The sequence below is a fragment of the Eumetopias jubatus genome, unplaced genomic scaffold (assembly GCF_037043125.1).
Source record: "Eumetopias jubatus isolate StellerSeaLion01/CBP00866 unplaced genomic scaffold, mEumJub1_p1.0 scaffold_13, whole genome shotgun sequence".
Lineage (NCBI taxonomy): Eukaryota > Metazoa > Chordata > Mammalia > Carnivora > Otariidae > Eumetopias > Eumetopias jubatus.
The window spans coordinates 6897667-6918865 of NW_028274819.1; the positions used below are offsets into that span (position 1 = coordinate 6897667).

General features: G+C 62.1%; 2 protein-coding genes across 4 annotated transcripts; one reads left to right on the plus strand and one right to left on the minus strand.

Moving 5' to 3' along the window:
• Nucleotides 1–352: 352 nt before the first annotated feature.
• KCNK7 (potassium two pore domain channel subfamily K member 7) lies at nucleotides 353–3979 on the plus strand. Its single transcript, XM_028118476.2, has 3 exons — nucleotides 353–1262; nucleotides 2722–3120; nucleotides 3394–3979. Exons 1-3 carry the CDS (start codon nucleotides 944–946, stop codon nucleotides 3597–3599), a joined length of 924 nt encoding a protein of 307 aa, XP_027974277.2. The 5' UTR covers nucleotides 353–943; the 3' UTR covers nucleotides 3600–3979.
• A 218-nt stretch (nucleotides 3980–4197) lies between these two features.
• EHBP1L1 (EH domain binding protein 1 like 1) lies at nucleotides 4198–19887 on the minus strand. Of its 3 annotated transcripts, none has more exons than XM_028118458.2 (19): nucleotides 19484–19887; nucleotides 16799–16856; nucleotides 16480–16575; nucleotides 16164–16217; nucleotides 15894–16072; nucleotides 15671–15813; nucleotides 15001–15069; nucleotides 14746–14908; nucleotides 12585–14577; nucleotides 11968–12125; nucleotides 11820–11868; nucleotides 10703–11383; nucleotides 6630–6699; nucleotides 6453–6508; nucleotides 6234–6357; nucleotides 5861–5960; nucleotides 5034–5107; nucleotides 4822–4936; nucleotides 4198–4701 (listed from the first exon to the last, which is right to left on the minus strand). In XM_028118458.2, the coding sequence occupies exons 1-19, from the start codon at nucleotides 19585–19587 to the stop codon at nucleotides 4602–4604; spliced, it is 4386 nt and encodes a 1461-aa protein (XP_027974259.1). In that variant the 5' UTR covers nucleotides 19588–19887; the 3' UTR covers nucleotides 4198–4601. The 3 variants fall into 3 exon arrangements, with proteins under 3 accessions (XP_027974259.1, XP_027974260.1, XP_027974261.1); XM_028118459.2 differs by having other exon boundaries at nucleotides 14331–14577; nucleotides 19484–19886; XM_028118460.2 differs by lacking the exon at nucleotides 12585–14577 and having other exon boundaries at nucleotides 14868–14908; nucleotides 19484–19885.
• Nucleotides 19888–21199: the final 1312 nt, after the last annotated feature.

Sequence of the window (21199 nt, forward strand, 5' to 3'; positions counted from 1 at the left end):
AGCCACCCCCACACCATGCCCCAGGGCAGGGCCCCTCCGCGGTTGCGGGGAGCAGTAGCCTAGGCTCCCCACCCCTGCACACTCCGCAGCAGCCAGACCCACCTGGTCCCCAGTGTTAGGGGGCGCCCAGCACAGAGGGTTCTCAGGGAGGACTCAGAACGGAGGTGTGAGAACATCACCTGTCCAGGGGCCGCTGGGCATCCTTGGCTCCTCTCCACACACCACCCTCCCTGCCCCTACCTGACCCATCCCAAATCCTGTCACTCCTCTCCCCTCCTCCTCCCAGGACGCCCGAAGTAGCCCCCCGCAGGTCTCCTTGGACTACTCTTGTCCTCAGGGCCCTGCGTCTTTACCCCCTTTGTCCCCCCACAGCCAGCCCCCCGTTCCTCTCACACCCCGAGCTCTCTCACCCCTTGCCTGGCCTCTCCTGTTCCCCAGCTGCAGTGTCACCCTTCACTCCTCCGGGAGCCTCCCGGAGGAACCCCCCCCCCCGCAAAACTTCAGGACACATGTGACCATGTGAACTTGGCATGTTTCCTCGCTAACGGGTATCTTATGGCGACACCAGGAGGGAAGGGACCTGTGTCCTCTTCTCTAGTGTCCTCAGGATCGAAGCACTCGCTGAGCGGGTGAATGGAGTGTGCGTGACCGAGCGCCTCCTCGAATAAGCCACCGCAGCGTGATTTTGAGCCAGTCACTATCTCCTCGGGCCTCACCCCGCGGCACCCCACCCGCATCCCCCCAGCTGCAGGGAACTGGCCCCAGAAGCCGGGAGGAGGGACCCCGGTCCCCTCCAAGCTCATTGACACTCTGCCTCGCTGCGTCCCAGCCGCCCACGCAGCACCTCCTCCCAGCCGCGCCCTGCCCAGCCCTTCCCCGGTGCCTGCGGTTGGAGCAGTCGGCACTCGGCCCCCACAGCACCTCCAACCCCAGACGGCTCGCCATGGGGGCTCTGAGGCCCTGGGCCCGGTTCCCACTACTGGTTGTGGCCCACCTGCTGGCCCTGGGGATTGGGGCTGCTGCGCTTCAGGCCCTGGAGGGGCCTCCAGCACTCCGGCTCCAGGCCAAGCTCAGGGCCGAGCTGGCCAATTTCCAGGCAGAGTATGGGGCTTGCCTGACCCCCGGGGCCCTGGAGGAGCTGCTGGGCACCGCCCTGGCAGCCCAGGTACACGGGGTCTCCAGCCTGGGCAATGGCTCAGAGGCCGGGAAGTGGGATCTGCCCTCGGCCCTGCTCTTCACTGCCAGCATCCTCACCACCACGGGCAAGGCCGCCAGGCGGCCGGGCAGGAGGGGGCTCCTGGGGGCCCTGGGGGTGTAGCCCTTCTCCCAGCCCCCACATGCCAGACAGAGCCCGGGCTTGATGAGGCCTGACGTCACACCCGGGGCTTCCCACACCAACACCCCAACTGGTGCCTCAACTTCAGCTGCCAGGTGGGGTGTGTCCTCCTCAGCCACACCCCCTGCCACCCCCTAAGACCCAGGAGAGATGCCCAGACCCCAGGGCCTGAGGCAAGGTCAGGGGACAGGTGTTGTGGGGTGAATTCTTGGATGGAGGAAAATGGAGTGAACCCAGGAGTACAGATTAAGACCACCAACTCAGGAGAGAGCGTCCAGGGGGAGGAAGTCCTAATGAGATAGTAACCACGGCAAGAGGGCACAGAAATGAGGGATGAAGGAATTCCTGGCAGGGGCAGGAGCATGTGCAAAGACCCAGAGAAATAAAGGAATGGGACCCACAGCTCTGGAGGTTTTTCATCCTGCAAAGTGTCTAAGTGTTTTTTTAATGAAAGTCTATATTGCCCACTTCTGTTGAACAATCAGGCAACCTATTTGCTTTGGGCTAGAATCCGGCGAGGGATTCTGTATTGTCTGGAATAGGCCCGTTCTTCGGGGCAGAGCACATCCTCTCCGGGCCAGCCCAGTCCCCACCACTCCCTCTTGTCTCCCATCTTGGCTCATCTAGGCATTTGAGTTTACAACCTCCGGACTAGCCGGTCCTGTTCTCCGAGCACACCCTGCTCTCCCACCTCTCCCTAAATTTTCCTGCCTGTCTCTGCCACCACATGGCAGGGGCTGGGCAGACCCAGGTGCCAGTGCAGGGCCTAGCAGGGGAGGTCTCAGTACACCTTCGGGAAGTGAAAGAGCGGGTATCTTTCTTCCTAGAGGATTTGGAAGTATTGTATTGGTCAAGGGCAGAGCTGAGGAATCAGAAAACCAACCTTCCCCTGGGCAGGACAGTAGTTCTCAGAACTATCCCAGCTACAAGAGGCCTAAGGTGACTGCCTCCTCTAATCCTTACATTTTCCAGAAAAGAGTGGCCAGAGAGGTTTGTTTGTTTGTTTGTTTGTTTGGGAGTGGGGGAAGTTGGGGGGGGGGACAGTGCCCAGAGGCAGAGGGAGAGAGAATTTTAAGCAGGTTCCAGGCTCAGCACAGAGCCCCACATGGGGCTTGATCTCATGACCCTGAGATCATGACCTGAGCTGAAATCAAGAGTCGGGACACGTAACCAACTGAGAAGAGTGGCCAGAGAGGTTAAGCGACTTGCCCAAGACGCCCAGCGAATGAGGAGCAAAGCCAGCCGGCCCGAGCCTGGGCCTGAACAGTTCCCACCATCTCGGCCACCAGGGGGCAGCCTTCTGCCAGAGGCCTTGTTGGGGGAAAGGGGGCTCCACCTGGCATCGCACTCAAGTGTTCATTGCCTAGCGCCTCTCTCCTTTCCAGGTTATGGCTACATGGCCCCACTATCGGCAGGTGGAAAGGCTTTCTGCGTGCTCTACGCAGCCCTGGGGCTGCCGGCCTCCCTCGCGCTCCTGGCCACACTGCGCCGCCGCCTGCTGCCCCTGCTCAGCTGCCCAGGTGCCTGGGTGGCCGGCCAGTGGCGGCTGGCCCCGGCCAGGGCCGCACTGCTGCAGGCGGCTGGATGGGGCCTGCTAGCGGCTGCGACCCTCGTGCTGCTGCCGGCAGTGGTGCTGTGGGGTCTGCGGGGTGACTGCAGCCTGCTGGAGGCCGTCTACTTCTGCTTCAACTCGCTCAGCACCCTGCGCCTGGGGCACCTGCTGCCGCACCGCGGCCGTGGCCTGCACCCCGTGCTCTACCACCTTGGCCAGCTGGCGCTTCTCGGTGAGTCCAGCTGCCACGGAGTGGGAGGGAGAGGAGACTGGGGAAGGGGAGCCGGGACCAGGACTCCCATCACGGCTGGGGAGGCTGAGCGCACAGGTGCAGGGCCACGGCCCTAGCGTGTGGTGTGCGAGTTGTGGTTGGAAGAACCCTGATGGCTGGGTTAAGTGGATTGAGTGGCACCCGGTGCCGGGGGTGGCGGGTCACCTGCCTGGGAGGGGGGCAGGGAGCATCCCTGGCCCCCCAAGAGCTGCCCTAGCAATCTCTCCTCGCCAGGTTACTTGCTCTTCGGGCTCCTGGCCATGCTGCTGGCTGTGGAGACCTTCTCAGAGCTGCCACAGGTCCGTGCCCTGGTGACATTCTTTGGGTCCAGTGGCCCGTTGACCACTGAAGACCAAGGCGACATCCTGGGCCAGGATGAACTGGCTCTGGGCACCCTGCCCCCCTCGGCTGCAGCCCCAGAACAGGCCCCAACTTGCTGACAGGGGCCAGGTGAGGGAGTTGAGCTCCTTTCAGATGGACAAGACTGACGACGACGATGAGGAAGCCTCCAGAGAGGGGAGGGGAGGGAGTAACTGTAAGGACCTCAGGCTATAGTGTGTTTTAAAAGGGGGGGCAATAACCCCGACTGATTTCGTCTCTTTTCAACATGGGACCTCTAAAGCGACCAACGACCCAAATCCCATCATCCTTAAACCCCACCATCCTTGGGCGCCTGGGTGGCTCAGTCATTAAGTGTCTGCCTTCAGCTCGGGTCGTGATCCCGGGGTCCTGGGATCGAGTCCCACATTAGGCTCCCTGCTCAGCGGGAAGCCTGCTTCTCCCTCTCGCACTCCCCCTGCTTGTGGTCCCTCTCTCGCTGTCTCTCTCTGTTAATAAATAAAATCTTAATATATATATATATTAAAACAAACAAACAAACCCACCATCCTTTGAAGGTGAGGGCCGAGCAGGGCCCCCGATGCCTCTGGGAACCTCCAAGCCCGCACGGGCCCCACTTGGGCTCGCAGACAACCTTATCGGCCCCAGCCCCACCCCCTTCCGTCTATTGAAAACCCCAGTCCTGAGAAAGGCCGGCGCTGCTGTAGCCTCGTCCAACTTTATTGCTCGCGACGATCAGGAAAGGGGGGAGGGCGGGGGCGCAGCGGTTCAGCCGCCTTCCCTGCTCGCCCAGGCGGCCGGCCCGGGCCCTGCCGTCGGGGAGGGGTTGTTCTGCGGGGCGCTCCTGGGACCCTCCCCCCCGCCCGGCCCCGCGAACACACGCACTCACAAGGACAAATAAATACGGCCCGGACGGCACGGCCGTCCAGCCGCTCCCGTCGGTCGGGCCCCAGGGGCCGCCCTCCTCCGCCCGGTGCGGGGACGGCGGCGGCCCCCACAAGCGGCGCGCTGCGGGCCGTGCGGCCCGGGTCCCCCGGAGCGCCAGCCCCGGGCGGCGACCCCGCGCGGCGGCGACCAAGCCTGCGCTGCGAGCGGGCGGGGCCTCAGCTCAGCGAACAGCGCTCGCGCCGGCTCAGCTGCCGGCTCAGCTTGCGGCGCCGCTGCTCCAGGCCGCGTTCCAGGCGCTCGTCCTCCTCCAGGGCGCTGCGAGGGAACGGCTTCAAGTCAGAGTCGGGGCCCCTGGCCTGGTTTGCCTCCCCACCCCACCCCCCCACCCCCCCACCCCCCCACCCCACCTCCCAGCGCGGACCCTACTCCACTCACATCCGCTCCTTGTGGTCCAGATCCCGGACCAGCTCGTCGCGCTGGTTCACCAGCGACACCAGCTCCTCCAGCAGAAGCTGCTCTCGGTGCTGCTGCGCGGCCGTTTTCAGCCAGTCTGAGGGCGGAGGAGGCTGAGGGTCAGGAGGCGCCGGCCCCTGCTCCGTCCTGGCTCTCAGCCCCTCCCGCCCCATCTCCCAGGTCCCATCTCCCACCTTCGATAGCGAGCATGGCCCGTAGCTCCCGGCTCAGCAGCTCGAACCTCCGCTCCAGGTCCTGCTCCTCGATGCTGGGGTGGGGGAGGGGGTGGAGGTGGGTCAGGGACAGCGGAACGGGAGGGGGAGGGGTCCCAGGGCTCTGACCGCTCTCCGTGCCCCCATCCTACCTCATTACCCGTTGGCCGGGAGGGCTGGGCTGAGAGCGGCGCTATACCCCTGTCCCTGCGCCAAATCAACTTCCTTCCAACTGTCCTCCAAATGCTGGATGTTTATATTGTCTCCTCCCATCCCCACTGCTCTTTTTTGTTTTCCAATTAAGAAACAACCTTGCAGGATTATTTGGATGAACATTAATCATAAACAGCAAGTACTAGACTAGAATTATTCTGAAAAATGATCCAAAATGCAAAAGGGAAGCAAAACTGCCTTCATCCTGCAGGACTAGAAAAACAGTCATGGCCCAGAGTCGCGTTTGACCCCACTTGGGAAACCAGCTCAGATCTCCCTGAGCCTCGGTTATCCTTACTGTAAATAAACAGGGTCAAACTGGGGCACTCAGCCCTGACCTGGTGCCTGTACCACGTTTTTCTCTGGGCCTTGGTTTTCTGATTCATAAAAACAGTACCAATTTAAAAGGTGTACAACTTATACAGGACTTTTGAGGGGAAAAAATAAGATGACTGAACAATTTTTCAAAAAGATCTTTGCAGAAAGAAAGAAGCAGTGAATAACTGTAATCGAAGCAGCCAAGAGTCCCTCTGTTCTGTGGGCCCAGGATTGGCTGGGGTTGGCACCTACACTGGGCGGGGCCAGCCTGCACTCACAGGAGCTGCAGCTGGTCCTGCCTTCGGATGAGAGCATTCTTCTTGTTGACCAATGTGAACCATTCCTGGATCAGCACCTCCTCCTGCAGCTTGTCGGCACCTTGAAACAGGCCAGGACAGTCACCAGGCCTGCCCCCAAACCAGGTGGCAGGAGTAGGGTGGCTGGGGAGTGGGGAAGGGGCTTGCTTCCTTGTGGCATCCCAGAAGCCAGAGCCGTGTGCCTCCAGCAAGCTGCTTCCCTTGCCCAGCTGCAAATGGGGACAGTGACCCCCGCCTTGCCTCCTCCCACCTCCTCCCCAGATCAGGAAGGGCTGCAGGGCTAGGCAGATCTGGTAGCATGTGTTGGGGAGTGGACTCCAGATGCCTGCCCCACCTGACTCCATAAGTCTCCTCAGCTGTGTCTCCACCTCGGCTGCCCGCCCATCTATCTGTCTCTGCTCCTGTTCCAGGGCCTGCAGCTCTGCACACACATACTGACTTGTGTCCTGGAATCTTTGCTGCAAAAAAGGGGGGCAAAGGACAGAGTGGGCTCAGCCCAGGCTCCGCCTAGGAAGTGCCACCCACCAGCTCCACCCACCACAGATCTCCTTACCAGCCCAGCCTCTTCCCCTGGACTTGGGGGTGGCTCCTCTGATGGGGGACTCCCACCTGCAGACAGAGACCAAGCTAAAGCACCTCCAACTGACACCGGCCCCCGAGGGGTTCCCCAGCTCAGGATCTGTGAACAGCCTGAGCTGAGCTGGGCCGCTAGTCCTGCAAAACTACTCACCAGGGGACTGCTGTGGGGCTGTGGCTGTGGGTGGGCCAGGGGCAGGGCCGGGGTCAGGGCTCAGGCCTTCCTGTGGAGAAAGAGGCCAGTGAGGTCTTGGAGGGGTTTCCCAACAGCCCCGCCCTGGGGCCAGCCAGAGCCTCTTGCACACATAGGGCAGGAGGGGCCTGCAACCTCAGGCCCTGCCCACTCAGCTGCTTCTCCAGTCCTGCTGCTACACAGAACTCCACCCCCACCTCCTCTAAGGAAAGTGCCTCCTCAAGCAAAGGTCACGGCCTTCACCCTCCCTGGTCCTGTGGTCCTGGGCCAGTCCACTCCCACGCTTGGAGCCTCACAGTCCTCATTCCCGGGGCTGGGCTGATGACCCTGGCTTCAGGGGCTTTTGTGAGAGTCAGGGCTGAAAGGCTGAGAAGGGCCTGGCTGGGGCCTCTCCTTCCCCCTCTCGCCCCCTCCTCCATGGAGCTCCCTCAGGCCACCTCCGACTCCCATCACCTAGTGCTTGCGTCTCCATCATGGCCAGGGGCCACACAGTGACACCGTGACACCGAGCTGACCTGATGCACCTCGTCTCCGAACCTAGGCCATCCTGAGCCGGCACCTCCATATCCTGGCCAAAAGGGGGCACCCTCCCACCTTATCAATGTCCATGCCTAGAGCCTGCTGTGCTCTCCACAGAACACTCAGCAAAGGTCAAGTTGGCGGGACCTACCCATTTTAGCCTGGAAAGGCAGGGCTGGTCCTTAATGTGCCCCACCCCTGGCCACCTGCTGGGAGAGGCAGCTCTGGGGGCTCAGGTCCGCCGACAGCCCAGCCCCTTTGGATGGGGCTCCTGCTCTGGCCAACCCTTCTGGGTCTCAGGAGGAAGGCGTTGACCCACCCCACTGTCCACGCCACCCTGCACTTCCCTGAGAGGCACCGCCGGACATATCCCACTCAGGTGCCATCCTCTGTGGCCCAGGTCGATGGCAGCCTCCTCACCGGCCACTCCCCACGCCCTGCCTGCTGACTCTGCCCTCAAGTCACAACTGAGGGGTCTTCCTAAAACCTTCACCTGCTGGTGTCACTCTCCCCCGGCCCCTCTCAGCCCCCAGCCTTGTTGTCAAGGCCTGGTGGCAGCTCCAGCCTCAACTCCTGCTACCCCAAACCGCCCCCGGACACCACCCCCTAGCCATAGGCACGGACTTTTCGCTTCCCCAAATAGCTTCCTCAGCCTGGGCTGGCCTCTATCTGGGGCTGCCTCACATCAGCAACCTTCATGACCCAGCTCAGCTCCACCTCCTCGAGGCCCCTTCGGGCTCCCACACGACTTTCTGTCCCCCTTCCTGACCTTCACACCTCCTGAAGCCTCACTGATCCCCAGGCTGGACAGTGCTCCCGCCATGGCTTCCCAGGCCTTCCCCACCACAGCCCCCACCCCCTCATGGCTGCTGGTTACCCATGTCTCCCCTGCCTAGAGGTAGCCCCTGCAGACAGAGTGGGGCCCAGAGGAGGCACTCGGGGCCCACCTACGAAAGGTCATTGACTAAATATTTATGCGTTGGGTGCTGCGCGTGTATTGACTCCTTTAGTTCCCCCAACAACCTTGACCTGTGAGTCAAGGGTGATTACCACCCCACTTCACAGATGAGGAAACTGGAAGTCAGAGATGAGGCTCATACAGAGCCTGGCTTAGGACCCAGGGCTCTCCAATCCAAAGATTTGTTCCCAAGCTTGGCCACCAATTTGCTCTTTGCCTCTGGGCCAGTCATACCCACTGGGCCTCTGGTTGTATCTTTGTATGTGGGAGAAAGTCCAGCCCTGTGTAACCTGGGGGTTGCAGAGCTCCAGAAAGGCATCTGGGGGAGAACACAGTTCCCCTTTTTTGACAGCACCCTGAAGTGGTGTCTCAAGACCACCCTGCGAGAAACTTTCATGCGTTTGTTTCTCATCCTCAGGGAAAAAGCACAGAGAGGTTCAATGGCTTCCTTGGGGTCACACAGCCAGTCAATACTGCAGGGCCTAGTAGAAAGTGCCATTTAAGAATTCTGGATTCACAGGTGAACCTCAGCTTCCTCTGCCTCTTTCTTCATCTCCGTGAGCCTCAATGTTCCCACCTGCAAAACGGGGTAATCGTTCCTCCCTGGAAGGGGCATTGTGCGGAGTCAGTTAGGAGCAGGCAGAGGTAGGAAAGTGAAGAAGAAACCCCAACCTCAGCAACAACTGAGCTTACTCACACCAGCCCTGATGGGAATTCCAATACTTCCTCATGTCTGACCCCAATTCCCCTTTCTACACCCTCATGTGTGGCCCCTCCTCCAGGAAGCCTTACTGGGCAGAGGCACCCTGCTCTCCTCATTCTGCTGCTTCAGCCCCACCCCAGCTTCAAGGTGCCTGACTTCATCCCATCCAGGAATTTGGGAGCTCCCAAGGGCAGGGACGGGCCTGACGTCCTCCCACCTCATGCACGGGGCATGGGGGGTGGGAATGGCCAATAAGGCGGAGTCCCGGGGCGCCTGGGTGGCTCAGTCGGTTGAGCGTCCGACTCTTGGTTTGCGCTCGGGTCATGATCTCAGGGTCGTGGGATCGAGCCCTGCATCGGGCTTGGCGCTCAGCACAGAGTCTGCGTGAGATTCTCTCTCTCCCTCTGCCCCCCCTCCCCCCGCTTCTCTCACTCTCTCTCTAATAAATAAATAAATCTTTAGGGGGGAAAAAAAGGAGGACTCCCTTCCAGGCCTATGGGTCAAATATCTCCTGTGGGACAAGGGCTGGAGAGGGGCCTGGCTTGGAAGGACCAGATGCTGGGACTTGGGCAGAGAAAGGTGTAGGATGGAGCCTCCCCTTTAAGATTTAAAGAGCCACTGACACACATCAAGGAGGCTGTGGCCAGAAGCCAACAGACCGGCCATGGGTGGCTGTGTCTGACCCCTGCCAAACATCTCCTATGGGTGCCTCCAGTGCCCTCCCTGTCTCTCATTCACAATGCCGTGCCTCTGACTCTGTATTCAAGGCTCCTGCTCTGCAAGCCAGCCTCATTACCACCTGCGGGCCTTCCGGGAGACGAGTGGCAGGCAGATCCCTAAATGAAACCTGAGCTTTCCTGCTAACACACTTTTACTGCAGCAGGTTCCCCCCACTTGAGAACCAGCCCCTCTCAGTTTTCATCTGGGAAAGCTTGCCCACCTTAGCAGCCCTGCTCACATGGCTGCTTCTTCCAGAAAGACTGTCCCAGTTTGTGCGCTCCTTTCTTTAGAACTTAGGGGTCATCCCCGGGCAGCTGAAGGCTTGGGTGGCCTGACAGAGCTGTCCCTGCTGTCGCAGGCAGGACGGGTGCAGTGGGCAGAAGGAACCCCAGCTAGGAAAGCCACTTCAGCGGCTCTGAGTCCCTGAGCAGGTCCCTGCCTTCTCCGGGACCATCTCCCCTTCAGTGCAGTGACCATGTGACACCCTGAGAGCCCCTAACCTGAGACCTGCAGGGGCTGGGGTGGGGGACCTCGGCACCCGGCAGGGTCTACGGTCTCCATCCTCCCGTTATCAGAGAAGAATGGGTCTCCAGGACCTGGAGTTAAAGATCCAAGTCAGAGATACTTGGGGTTCGGAGACCCTGGATGGTCCCACAGAAGCTCTGTCCCCGCTTACAGGGCAATGGTGGCTCCTGGGTCCACCCCTGCAGGGAAAGAAACGCCCCAACCCATTTTACAGTCCATAAAGAGCAGTGCGCTGAGTGCTGAAAACATGGAGCCTTCTAGGATCTTCCTACTCCAGCCCATGATTCTACTACTTGGGTGTCAAGCATTAAAAACCATTAGCATATATCCCAAGGCTGGCAACAGAGGTGGAAACTCTGCCCTGGGCCGCTGCTCCGAGCCTGGGGGGCCTCGGCTTCCATGTGTCCCCGGAGCAGGAGCTCACTACCTCGCCAGCGGACTCTTCCGTGGCTCCACGGGCCCTCCGCTCAGAAAGCGCCTCGCCGGGTCCAGCTGAGTCCCGCTGCCCTGAAGCGGCCACCCTGGGCCAGCTCTGCCCTTGGGGCCCCTCCGGGCCCGTGCTTCTCTGCCCCGCTCCCCCGGATCCCCGCGCCAGAGGAGGGCACTCACTGCAGCCGCGGCTCCGGAAGCTCTGGCCGCTCCGGCCGCTCCCGAGTCCGCGTCGTCCACCGAGAAGGAGTTGCTGTTCCGCAGCCGCGAGCGCCTCTTCTTTAGCAGGTCGGCGTCGCGCACGTGGGAGAAGGAGCCGTGCGCGCGGGGCGGGGGCACCGGCCCGGCCTCCCCGTTGACCGACGGCCGCCGCAGCCTCACGCCGCCCCCGGCGCCCGGCGCCCCAGCCCCGTTCACCAGCCCTTCGGCCGGGGCCACGGACGCCCGGGCTCCGGGGCCGCCGGCGGGGGCCTCCGCCGCGCGCGCCTCCTGGGCGGCCTCGGCACCGTGGTCCTTGGAGGCCGCCTCGGGAGCCGCTCCGTCCGCGCGGTTCTCGGGCTCCTTGGGCCCCTTGGGCCCCTTGGGCTCCTCCGGCGCCTCGGCCCGCTGCTCGCGCAGCCGCTGCGCCAGGCCCCCGGCGTCCAGGCCGTCGGGCGGGCTCGGCCGGGCGCTGGCCACACAGTACGTGCCAGCGCCGCCGCCGCCCTCCAGCTGCACCAGCTGCAACTCCTGCCCGGTGCAGAAGGCGCGGATCTGGCACAGGTAAGTCATGACGATGAGCTTGTCGGGCACTGACAGCAGCACCATGTCCGCCGGCTCCAGCAGCCGCGACACGCCCAGGGCCGCGAAGCCATCGAAGGCCTAGGAACGGTGGCCTGGGGATCAGCGGCGGCGGCGGCGGCGGGCGTTACCCAGCGACGCTGCGGCCCCGCCCCGGACCGCCCGAGGAGTCCCCGCGAGCCGCACGCCGGGGTTGGCCTAGCAACGCCTTCTCCCTTCTATTGGGGGAGATCTAGCAGTAGGGCCCGCCCCCACGTCACCCAGCAACTGCACACCAAAGGGTGGTTTCGGAAAAACCATCTGGTGGAAATATGCTTTAAAACAAAACTAAACTAAACTACGGAAAACGAACAATTTAAAGCCCAAGAGAGTATAAAGTGGCAGAACTTCCAAAGTCCACGGCTGGGGCCCTGCAGCCCACAGATTCCTCTCCTAAAGACTGACCGGCCCTAAATCTTGGTCCTACCGCCTGGCTCTAGAACCTTTCCCTCCAGGCACGGCTCCCTCCCCATCTCACCTGCTTGTTGTTCTGTTTGATGTTGAGTGGATCCAGGGAGGCATAGTCACTGCCGAGCGCGAGAGAGGGCTGGTCAGAGGCTGGCCTCACACTGCCCTCCCGGGGGGCTCCCTCCTTCATTCCCACCCCCACCCCCCTGGCAGCTCACATCTTCTCTGGGTAGAATCGGTGCAGGATGGCACAGAAGGCCAAGCCGTTGCGCCACGATGTAGTGAAGTTAGTGACTCGGACGCCTCGGTAGCCAGCGGTGACTTCCTGGCACCACTCCAGCAGGGATTGACTGGAGCTGACTGGGGCAGGCGGTGCCTAAGGACACAAGGATCGGCTCAGGGAATGTGAACATAGGACAGTACCCTCTGCCCCTCGGGCAGAAAACAGCCCCAGCTCTGGGTTTGCAGGAGTCACCAGAGACCACTGGCCAGAGCCCTGGGACCAGGCAAAAGGGTTTCCTGCCCTGTGGTTATCTACCAAGGTCACCTAAAAGGTCAGTGGCCCCCAGGCAAGATCAGAGGTCACCAGCAGCCACACCTCAAGGTCAGCCCAGAAAATCAGCTTAGGGGTGTCCGGCTCCATGCAGCCCAGGGAAGACAAGATGGGGGAGCCAGGGCATCCTGAGAGAGGAGAGGGTGAGGGGGGCTCCTTGAAGCTGAGCCCCTGTCCCACCACACCCCAGTCGACCAGGTGGGTCCATGCAGAGCCGCCGTTAGCTCAGCCCCAGGTTAGTGGGAAGCAGCAGACTGGGCCCTCGGCGGCCCCCATCCCTACCTGGCTGCCCGGCAGCCTCCCGTCCTCTTCAGGCTCCTCTGGGGAAGAGGCCCCCGAGGGCTTGGGCACCCCGGCCCCTGCCCCACTGGCTACCTGCTCCTCAGTCAGGCTTGCCTCTGGGAGGTTTCCCTCAGCTTCTTTTCCCTTCTCAGTCCCTGAGACCCCAGCTTCTGCTTCCTGGGCCTCCAAAACCCTGGATTTGTTCTCTGGAGGCCCTAAACCCTCCATCTCTGCTTCCGGGATCCCCCAAGCCCCAGACTTGGCCTCTGAAACCCCCAAAACCCCAGCTTCCTCCTCCTGGACCCTCAAAACTGTAGTCTCTGCCTCTGCTTCTACTCCCTGGGGCCCTAAAACTCCATGCTTAGTGATGGAGTCCTGTAAAGCCTCATATTTGAGGGTCCCCCCGAGCCCAGTCTCTGCCTCCTGGATCCCCAAAGTCTTAGCCTTCACCTTCTCAGCCTCTAACACTGTAGTTTCTGTCTGTTCAGTCCCCAGGCCCTCAGCCTCTGCCGTCCCAACCTCTGGCCCTAAAACCCTTGAATCCGCCACCTCTGTCTCCTGGGCTCCTGCTGTGTCATTCCCTAACCTTGGGACCCCTGAGCCCCCAGCTGCTAGCTCCTGGGTCCCCAGTGTCTCAGCTGCTGCTGTTTCAGTCTTGAATCCTGGGACCCCTGAACTGCCTACCTCTGTTTCCTGGGTCCCTGCTATCTCAGATTTTATTCCTGAACCCCCCATTTTTGGCTCTTGGGTCCCCAATATCTCAGCCTCTGCCCTCCCAGCCTCTATCTCTGGCATCCTGGAACCTCCCACCTCTGTCTCCTGGGCCCCCCATATTTCAGATTCTGCTTTCCCACGCTCTATCCCCCGCACCCCTGAACCACCAGCTATCTCCTGGGCCCTCAATATCTCAGTCTCCGTCCTCCTAGTCTTTGTCCCCAGAAATCCTGAATCCCCAGCCTCCGTTTTCTGGGTCCCCAGTTCCTCAGACTCTGCCATTCCAGCAGCCTCTGAGTCCAGGACCCCTGATCCCATGGTCTCCGTCTCCTGGGCCCCCGACAGCTTAGCTTCTGTTGTCCCAGTCTTTCTCTCTGGGAACCCTGATCCCCCCACTTCTGTCTCCTGATTCCCCAGTACCTCTGACTCTGTTCCCAGGACCCTCAAATCCCCAGCCTCTGCCTCCCAGAACCCCAGACCCCTAGACATTACTCCCTGGTCAGCTGCTGGTGGGGCGCCCTGGGGCCTGCTCACCTGGGGCCTGACGCTTGCTGTTCCAACAGAGGGGCCCAGCTCCGGGCCCGTCCCCCCAACACCAGGAGCTCTGCCTCTCACCTCTGCACCCCCTCTCTCCTGGCCTGTGGCAGCCCTGGCCCCCTTAAGGTCACCAAGATGCCTGGTGTGCCCTGCAGGCTCTGCTGGGGGTGTGCTCGGAATTGCGGGAGCCTCATCCCTGGTCCTGACCCCTGTCCTCCCCTGAGAGCCCCTTGGAGGAGCCTCGGGAGTCTCCTTGAATCTTGCCTCAGACATCACCCCTATAGCCTCTGGTCCCTCAGTGTCCACATGTCTCACCTTTGGCCTCTGCTCAGCATCCACTTGACTCACTTCTAAACTCTCTTCAGCCTTCCCCGCTCTGATGTCTGACCTCTTAGCGTTCACCTCTCTGACTCCTGACTCCTGCTCAGTGCCCACCCCTCTAGCCCCTCGCCTGTCCCCAGGGCTCCCCTGCTCCACCTTGGGTTTCTGCCCTACCAAAGGGTCTCTGGAGTCTCCATCCTCAATGCCTCGGCCCAGCCTGGCTCCCTGAGCCTCTGTCCCTTCCTGAGGGCTTTCCTGGGCCTCGGTCTCCCCAGAAGAACCCACTCCTGCTAGGGGAGGCCCTGAGGCTTTGGGAGCCTCGTCTTCCCCTTGGGCGCCTGGGGGCCAAGGGGCATCAGAGCCTTTCCGGAGCCGAGGTGCTGGGGTGGGCGCCACATCCTGGCCTGGCTGCCTTGAGGGCCTGAGGAGAGACCAAGAGAAAGCATTGGGGAACCCATGTGGCTCCCCACTGTCAGCCCCATCCCCACCCTTCAGATTGCTAGGGCACTGGAAAGGCAGGTTGGCAGGGGGAATGCAGTTTTCTAACAGTGGGGCAGGGGATGGAGGTGGGGCTCATTCCAAAGCTCACCTCTTCTCCGGCGGGGTTCCTGGGGGTCTGGGGGACTTGAGCCCCACCTGGCCCCCTGCTACAGTAGCTGGTTCTGACCCCTGGCTCCGGGAGGCCCTGGCTGGGGGCGCAGGGGCACTCACGGGGGCTGGGCCGGTATCCTCCGCACTAGAAGGGCTGGCAGCTGGGGAGGAAGGAAGGGTGAGGCGCTGAGGCCTGGGCCCTGAAACTGGAGGTCCGTTCCCTCCCCAGCCCCAAACCCAGCCTGGGCCTCACCTGCCTGCCGGGGCTGTACGCGGCCCTCCTCCTCCTCCTCACGAAGTGTCTTCAGCTCCCGAGATTGGTCTGGGGTGGGGATGGGGGGCAGGTCAGCCCAGGGAGGGCCCTGCAGGTCCGACCCCTTCCCCCCAACCAGAGTCTTGGGCCTACCTGGGAAACGCCCCAGCCTCAGGGCGCCGCCCCGGCCTGCGAGAAGAGACAGGCCCTCCGATGCAGAGAAAGAGAGAGAGAAAACCACAAGGACAGACAGAAACAAAGCCTTAACAAGCCAAAGGGAGGGATGAGGAAGCTAGTGGCTGAGCACCAGGGTGGGTGGTGAGGACTGGCGAGACCGGACTGCATCTCCCCGCTGTGCGCTTGGCCCAGCCAGCTCAGGGCAGGTACCGACCTGGGCAGGCACCCACTTGAGGCTGAGGAGAGGGCCTGAGGGACTCAGCTAAGGACCCAGGCCGCCATGGGACCAGGAGCCAAGTTTGGACAGTCAGAGCTGCCAGGCAGGTTGGAACTGCCTGGGCAGGAGCGAGCCCCCAAACTGGGCATGCGCACGCGGGCCCTGTCCCCCCCCCCCCCCCCCCCCGCCCTCTGCACAGCAAGCGGCTCCCGCCCAGCTTATCCCCTACCCTCCCTAGGTCTTGGTGATCTCATCCATGGCAGGCTGTGAGCCCACCTGGCTGGGGCACACGAGCCCGTGCCTCGGGGGTCCCCGGGCCATTAGCCTCCTCCTCGTCACTCTCAGCAAAGTCGTCCAGGTTGCCCACATCGCTTGGCTTCACGCTCATGAGGCTCGCGAGACTCTGCATGTCATCGTCCCTGGGGAGGTCAGAGGTCAGGGGTGAGGGCTGGGGTCAGAGGTTCCAGACCAAGGCCAAGGAAGGGGGGTGGGCACTCACGTGGCGCGGCCCTCCCGCAGCAGAACCCCGGAGAGCGTGAGGCTCAGCTCGGCTTGCACCACCTTCACTGACTTGGGCTTCAGCCGCAGCCGCAGGGGAACTGGGGCCGGCACGGGCCCCGCGTGGTGGGCCAGGTCCACCTCGGCGGTGGCCAGCACCTTCCGCTGCCCCTTGGACTCCTATGGGCCAGGGAGAGGGGCCGGGGGCAGGGACATCAGTGCTGCCCCAGAGTCCCCAGGAGCCCAGGCCCCAGCCTGCCGGGCCACTCACATTCTCAATAACAAATGTCCATTCTTTGGCCTCGTACTGATCCACGTGAGGGTCCTGGGAAAAGGAGGCACTGGTGAGTACTGGGGCTCTGGGGCAAGGGCCATGCTGTCTCTCCTACTGCACGTGGCAAGTATGCGTGCATGCTGCCCCCTCCAAGGAGAACTCCTGGGCCACCCCCACCCCCGTCTTGGTTCTTGGTCTCACCCCTCTGTTCTCTCCTGTTTGGATGGATAACCCACTGGGGATCCCCCATGGCTGCCTGGGCTGTCATCGCCCCCCCCCCATTCCCGCCTATGCAGAAGGGCTAGGGACTCACCCTGTAGAGGGTCACAGAGATGTCCACGTTCTCCGGCACCATCCACACCACGGTGCCCCGGTATGGGTTCTGGATGCCTGGCTGCCAGCTGTGGGCCTGCAATGAGCGGTCTGAGGCCTCCCCTGACTCACACTCTCCCCTGGCCCCCTGCCCTTGGCTCTAGACTCGACCTCATCTTTCTCTCCCTTCTATGGATTCCGATCCAAACCTGAACCTGACTCCACTCCCCCATCAGTCCTCACTCACCCACTTTCCCTGCACCCTCTGTTGGCCTCACCCCCAACCTGGACCCCCGCCCCCAATTGATAACCTCCCCAACCTTGGAGCAGATGCGTCGGTTCCGCCGGGTCCACACCACCACCAGCTTATCCGGTTGCCTGGGGGTGGGGAAAGGGGGGGGTCTACTCAGTCAGGCCCACCCACCCAGCCTCTCCATCTCCTCCAGGGTCGTCCTTCTGCCCACATCCCCCTCCCCCAGGAGAGGGCTTGGACAGCTCCTTATCTGGAGCCACCAGGAGCAGGGTGAGGCTGCTCAGGCAGGGTGGGGCCCTGGGCAGAAGGGCAAAGGCCCCATGTGGGGCAGGGATTATGAAGACAGACAGAGAGACAGAGGCGTACAGAGAGACAGGCACACACAGAGACAGAAAGATACACATAAACCCAGCAAGAACCCTGCAAGAGACACACAGACTTAGAGACACTGAGAGAGACAGACTCGAAGTAAAACAAAGCCGTTCACTCCAAATATTTGGGGAGTGCATACTGTAAACCCAGCCCAGTTTAGAAGGCAGAGCAGAGCAAAGGAGAAGCGAGACCCTTCAGGGGCTGAGGACAACAGAGGTTGAGGAAGAGTGCCAGCCAAGAAGGAAAATAAATTAACAAGCTGACTTCAGGGAGATGGGAGAGAGCCACTGGGGTCTCCTTGAGGTTGGGGTGTCTGAGCAGAGGCTGTGCCAGGGTCTGGAGAAGGAGGGCTCAAGGAAGAAGGAATGGCAAGTGCAAAGAGGTTGGGGGGAGGCTCGGGGTCAGAGCAAGGGGTGGAGGGGGGAGGGGGTCACAGAGACAGAGGGTCAGCTTGTCATCAGACACCCACCCAGGGCCCAGGGGCCCTGAGAATCAGCCATGCTCCCCACCTCTCAAACCCCGAGCCCTGGACTCTAGCTTTGCAGGGCCCCTGACTCCCACAAGGGGCATCAAGGAAAAACCTCCGGAGGGTGACCTGCAGGCTGAACTGCATATGCCAGGGCGGACTCAGAAGAGAGGCAGAGTTGTGAAGAGACAGATAACACAAGAGCGAAGAATTGCCTGGGCAGGGCCCAGCCCCACAGAACTGACACGTGGCTGGGCCTGGGAGGGAGAAGGCCCTCTTGGGTTAGAGGGTCCAACTGCTGCCCAGGAGGGTGGGGATGGTTGAGGGGATCATGAGGCCGAGAACAGTACAAGAGGCTTTCTTGCCTGTGTCTAGCCCCATGCCAGGACACTTAGGTCCACCCACCTCCCCGCCCCTCTGCAGGCTGAGCCAGGATAAATGGCTCTCCAGGCAACCCCTGAGGATGCTGAGGCCCAGAGAGGTTGGGAGCCAGGCAAGGTCACAAAGCGGAGCCCAGAGCCCTCCGGCGTGCAGCCAAGCTCCCCTTCCCAACCCCAGACTGCTGGCGATGGCTGAGCCAGGGTAGCCATGGGGCCTTCCCAGAAAGGGGAAGCAGACAGGGGGTGCCCAGAGAGGGCGGGGCCTGGCTAGGCAGCCTGACTCAGGCTGGGCACTCCCTCCTGGGGAGCCAAGACCTGGGTAGGGGCAGCTTCCTAGCCTGGGCTCCCTGCTAAGAAGCCCAGGAGGCCCTGCCCACCCCTGTGACTCAGAAGCACTGACACTGCCCGCACCCCAGGCCTGCTCTCTAGGACCATGCCCAGCGTCCCCCTGGCCTCACCCAGGATGCTGGGGCAGAAGGCAGAAGCCAGAGGCCAGAGTTCAAGTCCTAGCCTTGTGCTGTGTTACCTTAGCCAGCCCCTGGTCTTCCCTGGGCCTCGCCAGATGCAGTGAACGGCCCTCTGGCTGGCGCAGTCAAAACCGGGGATATGGTGGCTGCCCAGGGGACCCTAGCCTCCTGCTCACTCCCCTCCCTTTGGACCCCATGATCCCTTCCTGCCCCTGCAGCTCTTCCTCTTGGGAGCCTAAATTTAGCCCCGCCTGGCGGGTGAGGCCCCCACAGCTGTGCCCTAATCCAGCCAAGGGAAGCTGACACCAGAGAACACGTATATTTAGGGTGTGACGCAGGGGTCCGGGCAGCTGCGGGTGGGAGCATGTGAACAAGATGCCCCCGGGGCCCTGAGGCAGTCCGGGCCAGGTCCTGCACTCTCTCTCACATATCTTCCCCGACCGGGCCACCTCTCCCTCCCCAAGCCCTCTCCTCCCAGACTCACAGCCTTCTAGGCCCTCAGGCCCCTTTAAGCCCAATCCCTGCCTCCCTCCTCATCCCTCCCGGTGCTCAGTTTCCCCTTTTAAGGACATTGTGGAGACATCCAGCCTCCCAGCACCCACTGTGGCTGAAGTGTGTGTGTGGGTTCCTCTGGCCCAGCAAGTGGGCAGGGGAGGAGCGGGCAACATCCTTGTTCTGAGCAGTCCATGGGGGTTTCTGCCACAACCAGGCCACCCGTAGACCTCCGAATTTGCTCCCTTTTCTGATGTTACCCTGAACCATCCCTCTGGTCACAAAAACATGAGGCCTCCCTTCCCCCAGGGCTGAGCTTGGATGAGGAAGGTGTGGGCACGGACAGATGCTCAGGCCTGCAAGTTCTGACCTCCATTCCCGAAAAGCGACCCACACCCCCAACTCCAGGGGTCCCACAAGCTGCAAAGGCATTTTTGAGTCTCTGTGTCTGGGACACCAGGGCTCAGGGTAGGGGCAAGGGGCCACCGGGCTAGGGGCAGGGCTCTTTCGGGCTCCAGCGGCCTCATGGGGTCCCGGCGAGTCTGCGGAGGCCCCGGGGCCTCCCTGCCACTCACCATTTCTTGGTGCACTCCACCACCAGCTCGTGGTAACAGGCCACAAACTGGAACTTGGCGGCCCGCTTGCCCACGCGCTGCAGGCGCTTCCACACCGAGGTCATGGCCCCCGCCGCCGCCGCCGCCGCCGCCGCCGCCGCCGCCGCCGCCTCCTCAGACTCGGGGCTCCCGCTGGCCCGCTACCGCGGGCCGGGCCTGGGTCCCCATGGCCCCCCGGGCTGCTCTCCGCGCTGCCCGCCCCGTCCGTCGGAGATGTCCGAGGCTCTGACCCGGGGCCGATCACCCCGCTGCCCGCGCTGGGGCCCGCCGGGTGGTCCCGCTGAGTCGGCCGGGTCGTCCGGGGCGCGTCGGGTCCCGGGAGCGCTAAGCCGCGAGCGCGCCGTTTCCTGGAGCCGCACCCCCGTCGGAAGGCGGGCGGGGCTCCGGCGGGGGGCGGAGGCCGGGGCCGGGGCGGGAGCGGGGGGCGGGGCGGCCCGGCTTCCGGGGCCTCGCGCCGCCACCGCGGTTGCGGAAGGGGGTGGGGGGGCGTACCAAGGGGAACGCCTCGACCGCAGCGCCCGTTCGTAGGGCGCGGAGGCGGTGTGGACGCGCGGGCCGGGGCGAGAACTACCAGCAATTTGGTGCGGCCCTGGCGAGCACTGCCCTGGCCGCCACCCTTCCTGCCCTCAGCCGTGGGAAGTACGTACTGATGGCCCCATTTCACAGATGGGGGAAACAGAGCCCCAGAAAGAACAGACTTGCTCAGGGCCACACTGCGAATCTGGGCCAGAGCCAACTGTCAACACTGGGGTGGCAGACTCCTGCTGTCACCCAGGTCTCAACCTAAGTGGGAAGGAGCAGAGTCGGGGGTCAACCTGGGTGGCCCTACCTGTGGGCAGCAGGGAAACTGACTCCTTAGCTGCCAAGTGGGAAGATAGTCCCAACATCCCACAAGCAGCTGATTTCCAAGTGTGTGACCTTGGGCAAAGTAGTAACACTCTGAGCCTCAGTTTCAACATCTGTTAAATAGGGATAATTATAGTTCTGACTCTTACACAGTCGCTAAGAGTATGAAATCTTGGGAAGCATTCAGTACGGAGACTGGCTGATTTCCTGAGGTATCATTGAACGGAATCCCTTATCGCAGGCTGGAAAGTGTGTGTGTGTGTGTGTGTGTGTGTGTGTGTGCGCGCGCGCGCGCGCGCGCGCCTGCACACACGTGTTTACTCTCCCTCCCCTAAGAAGCCTGCCGCAGGCGTTAGCCGCCTTGTTCACACCTAGATTAGAGCCCTTATCGCCTACCCGCTGGCCCAGCATGGTAATGAGCACCTGCAGGTATCAGGCCCAGAGTTAGAGAACTACCCTGGGGCAGCGCATCAGCTTCTTTCCCTCCCTGCCAGCACTCAGCAAGATTTGTGAAAGGACTGCAACCTGGTGCTTAATAGATTCTCGGTTTGAACAGGGTATCTGATCTGCCGAGAGTGCCCAATGTTGTCTCCAGAGGCAAGTGCCTGTGCACAGGGCGTGGGGGTGAGCAGCCTGCACGCCTAAGTGTGTAACTTCGAGGTCCTCTCCTCTTCGTCTCCGGGAGTTGTGGGGGTTTTATGTGTGTGCCTGGAGTTCTGAACACCCACCATCCCCAAATGTGCAGGCTGCTTCCGGCGAGCCTGACACGTGGGTTTGGCTCTCAGGCCCAGCGGTGTGGTCCTCGGTTTCCTCTGTAAGAGAGAGCCCCTT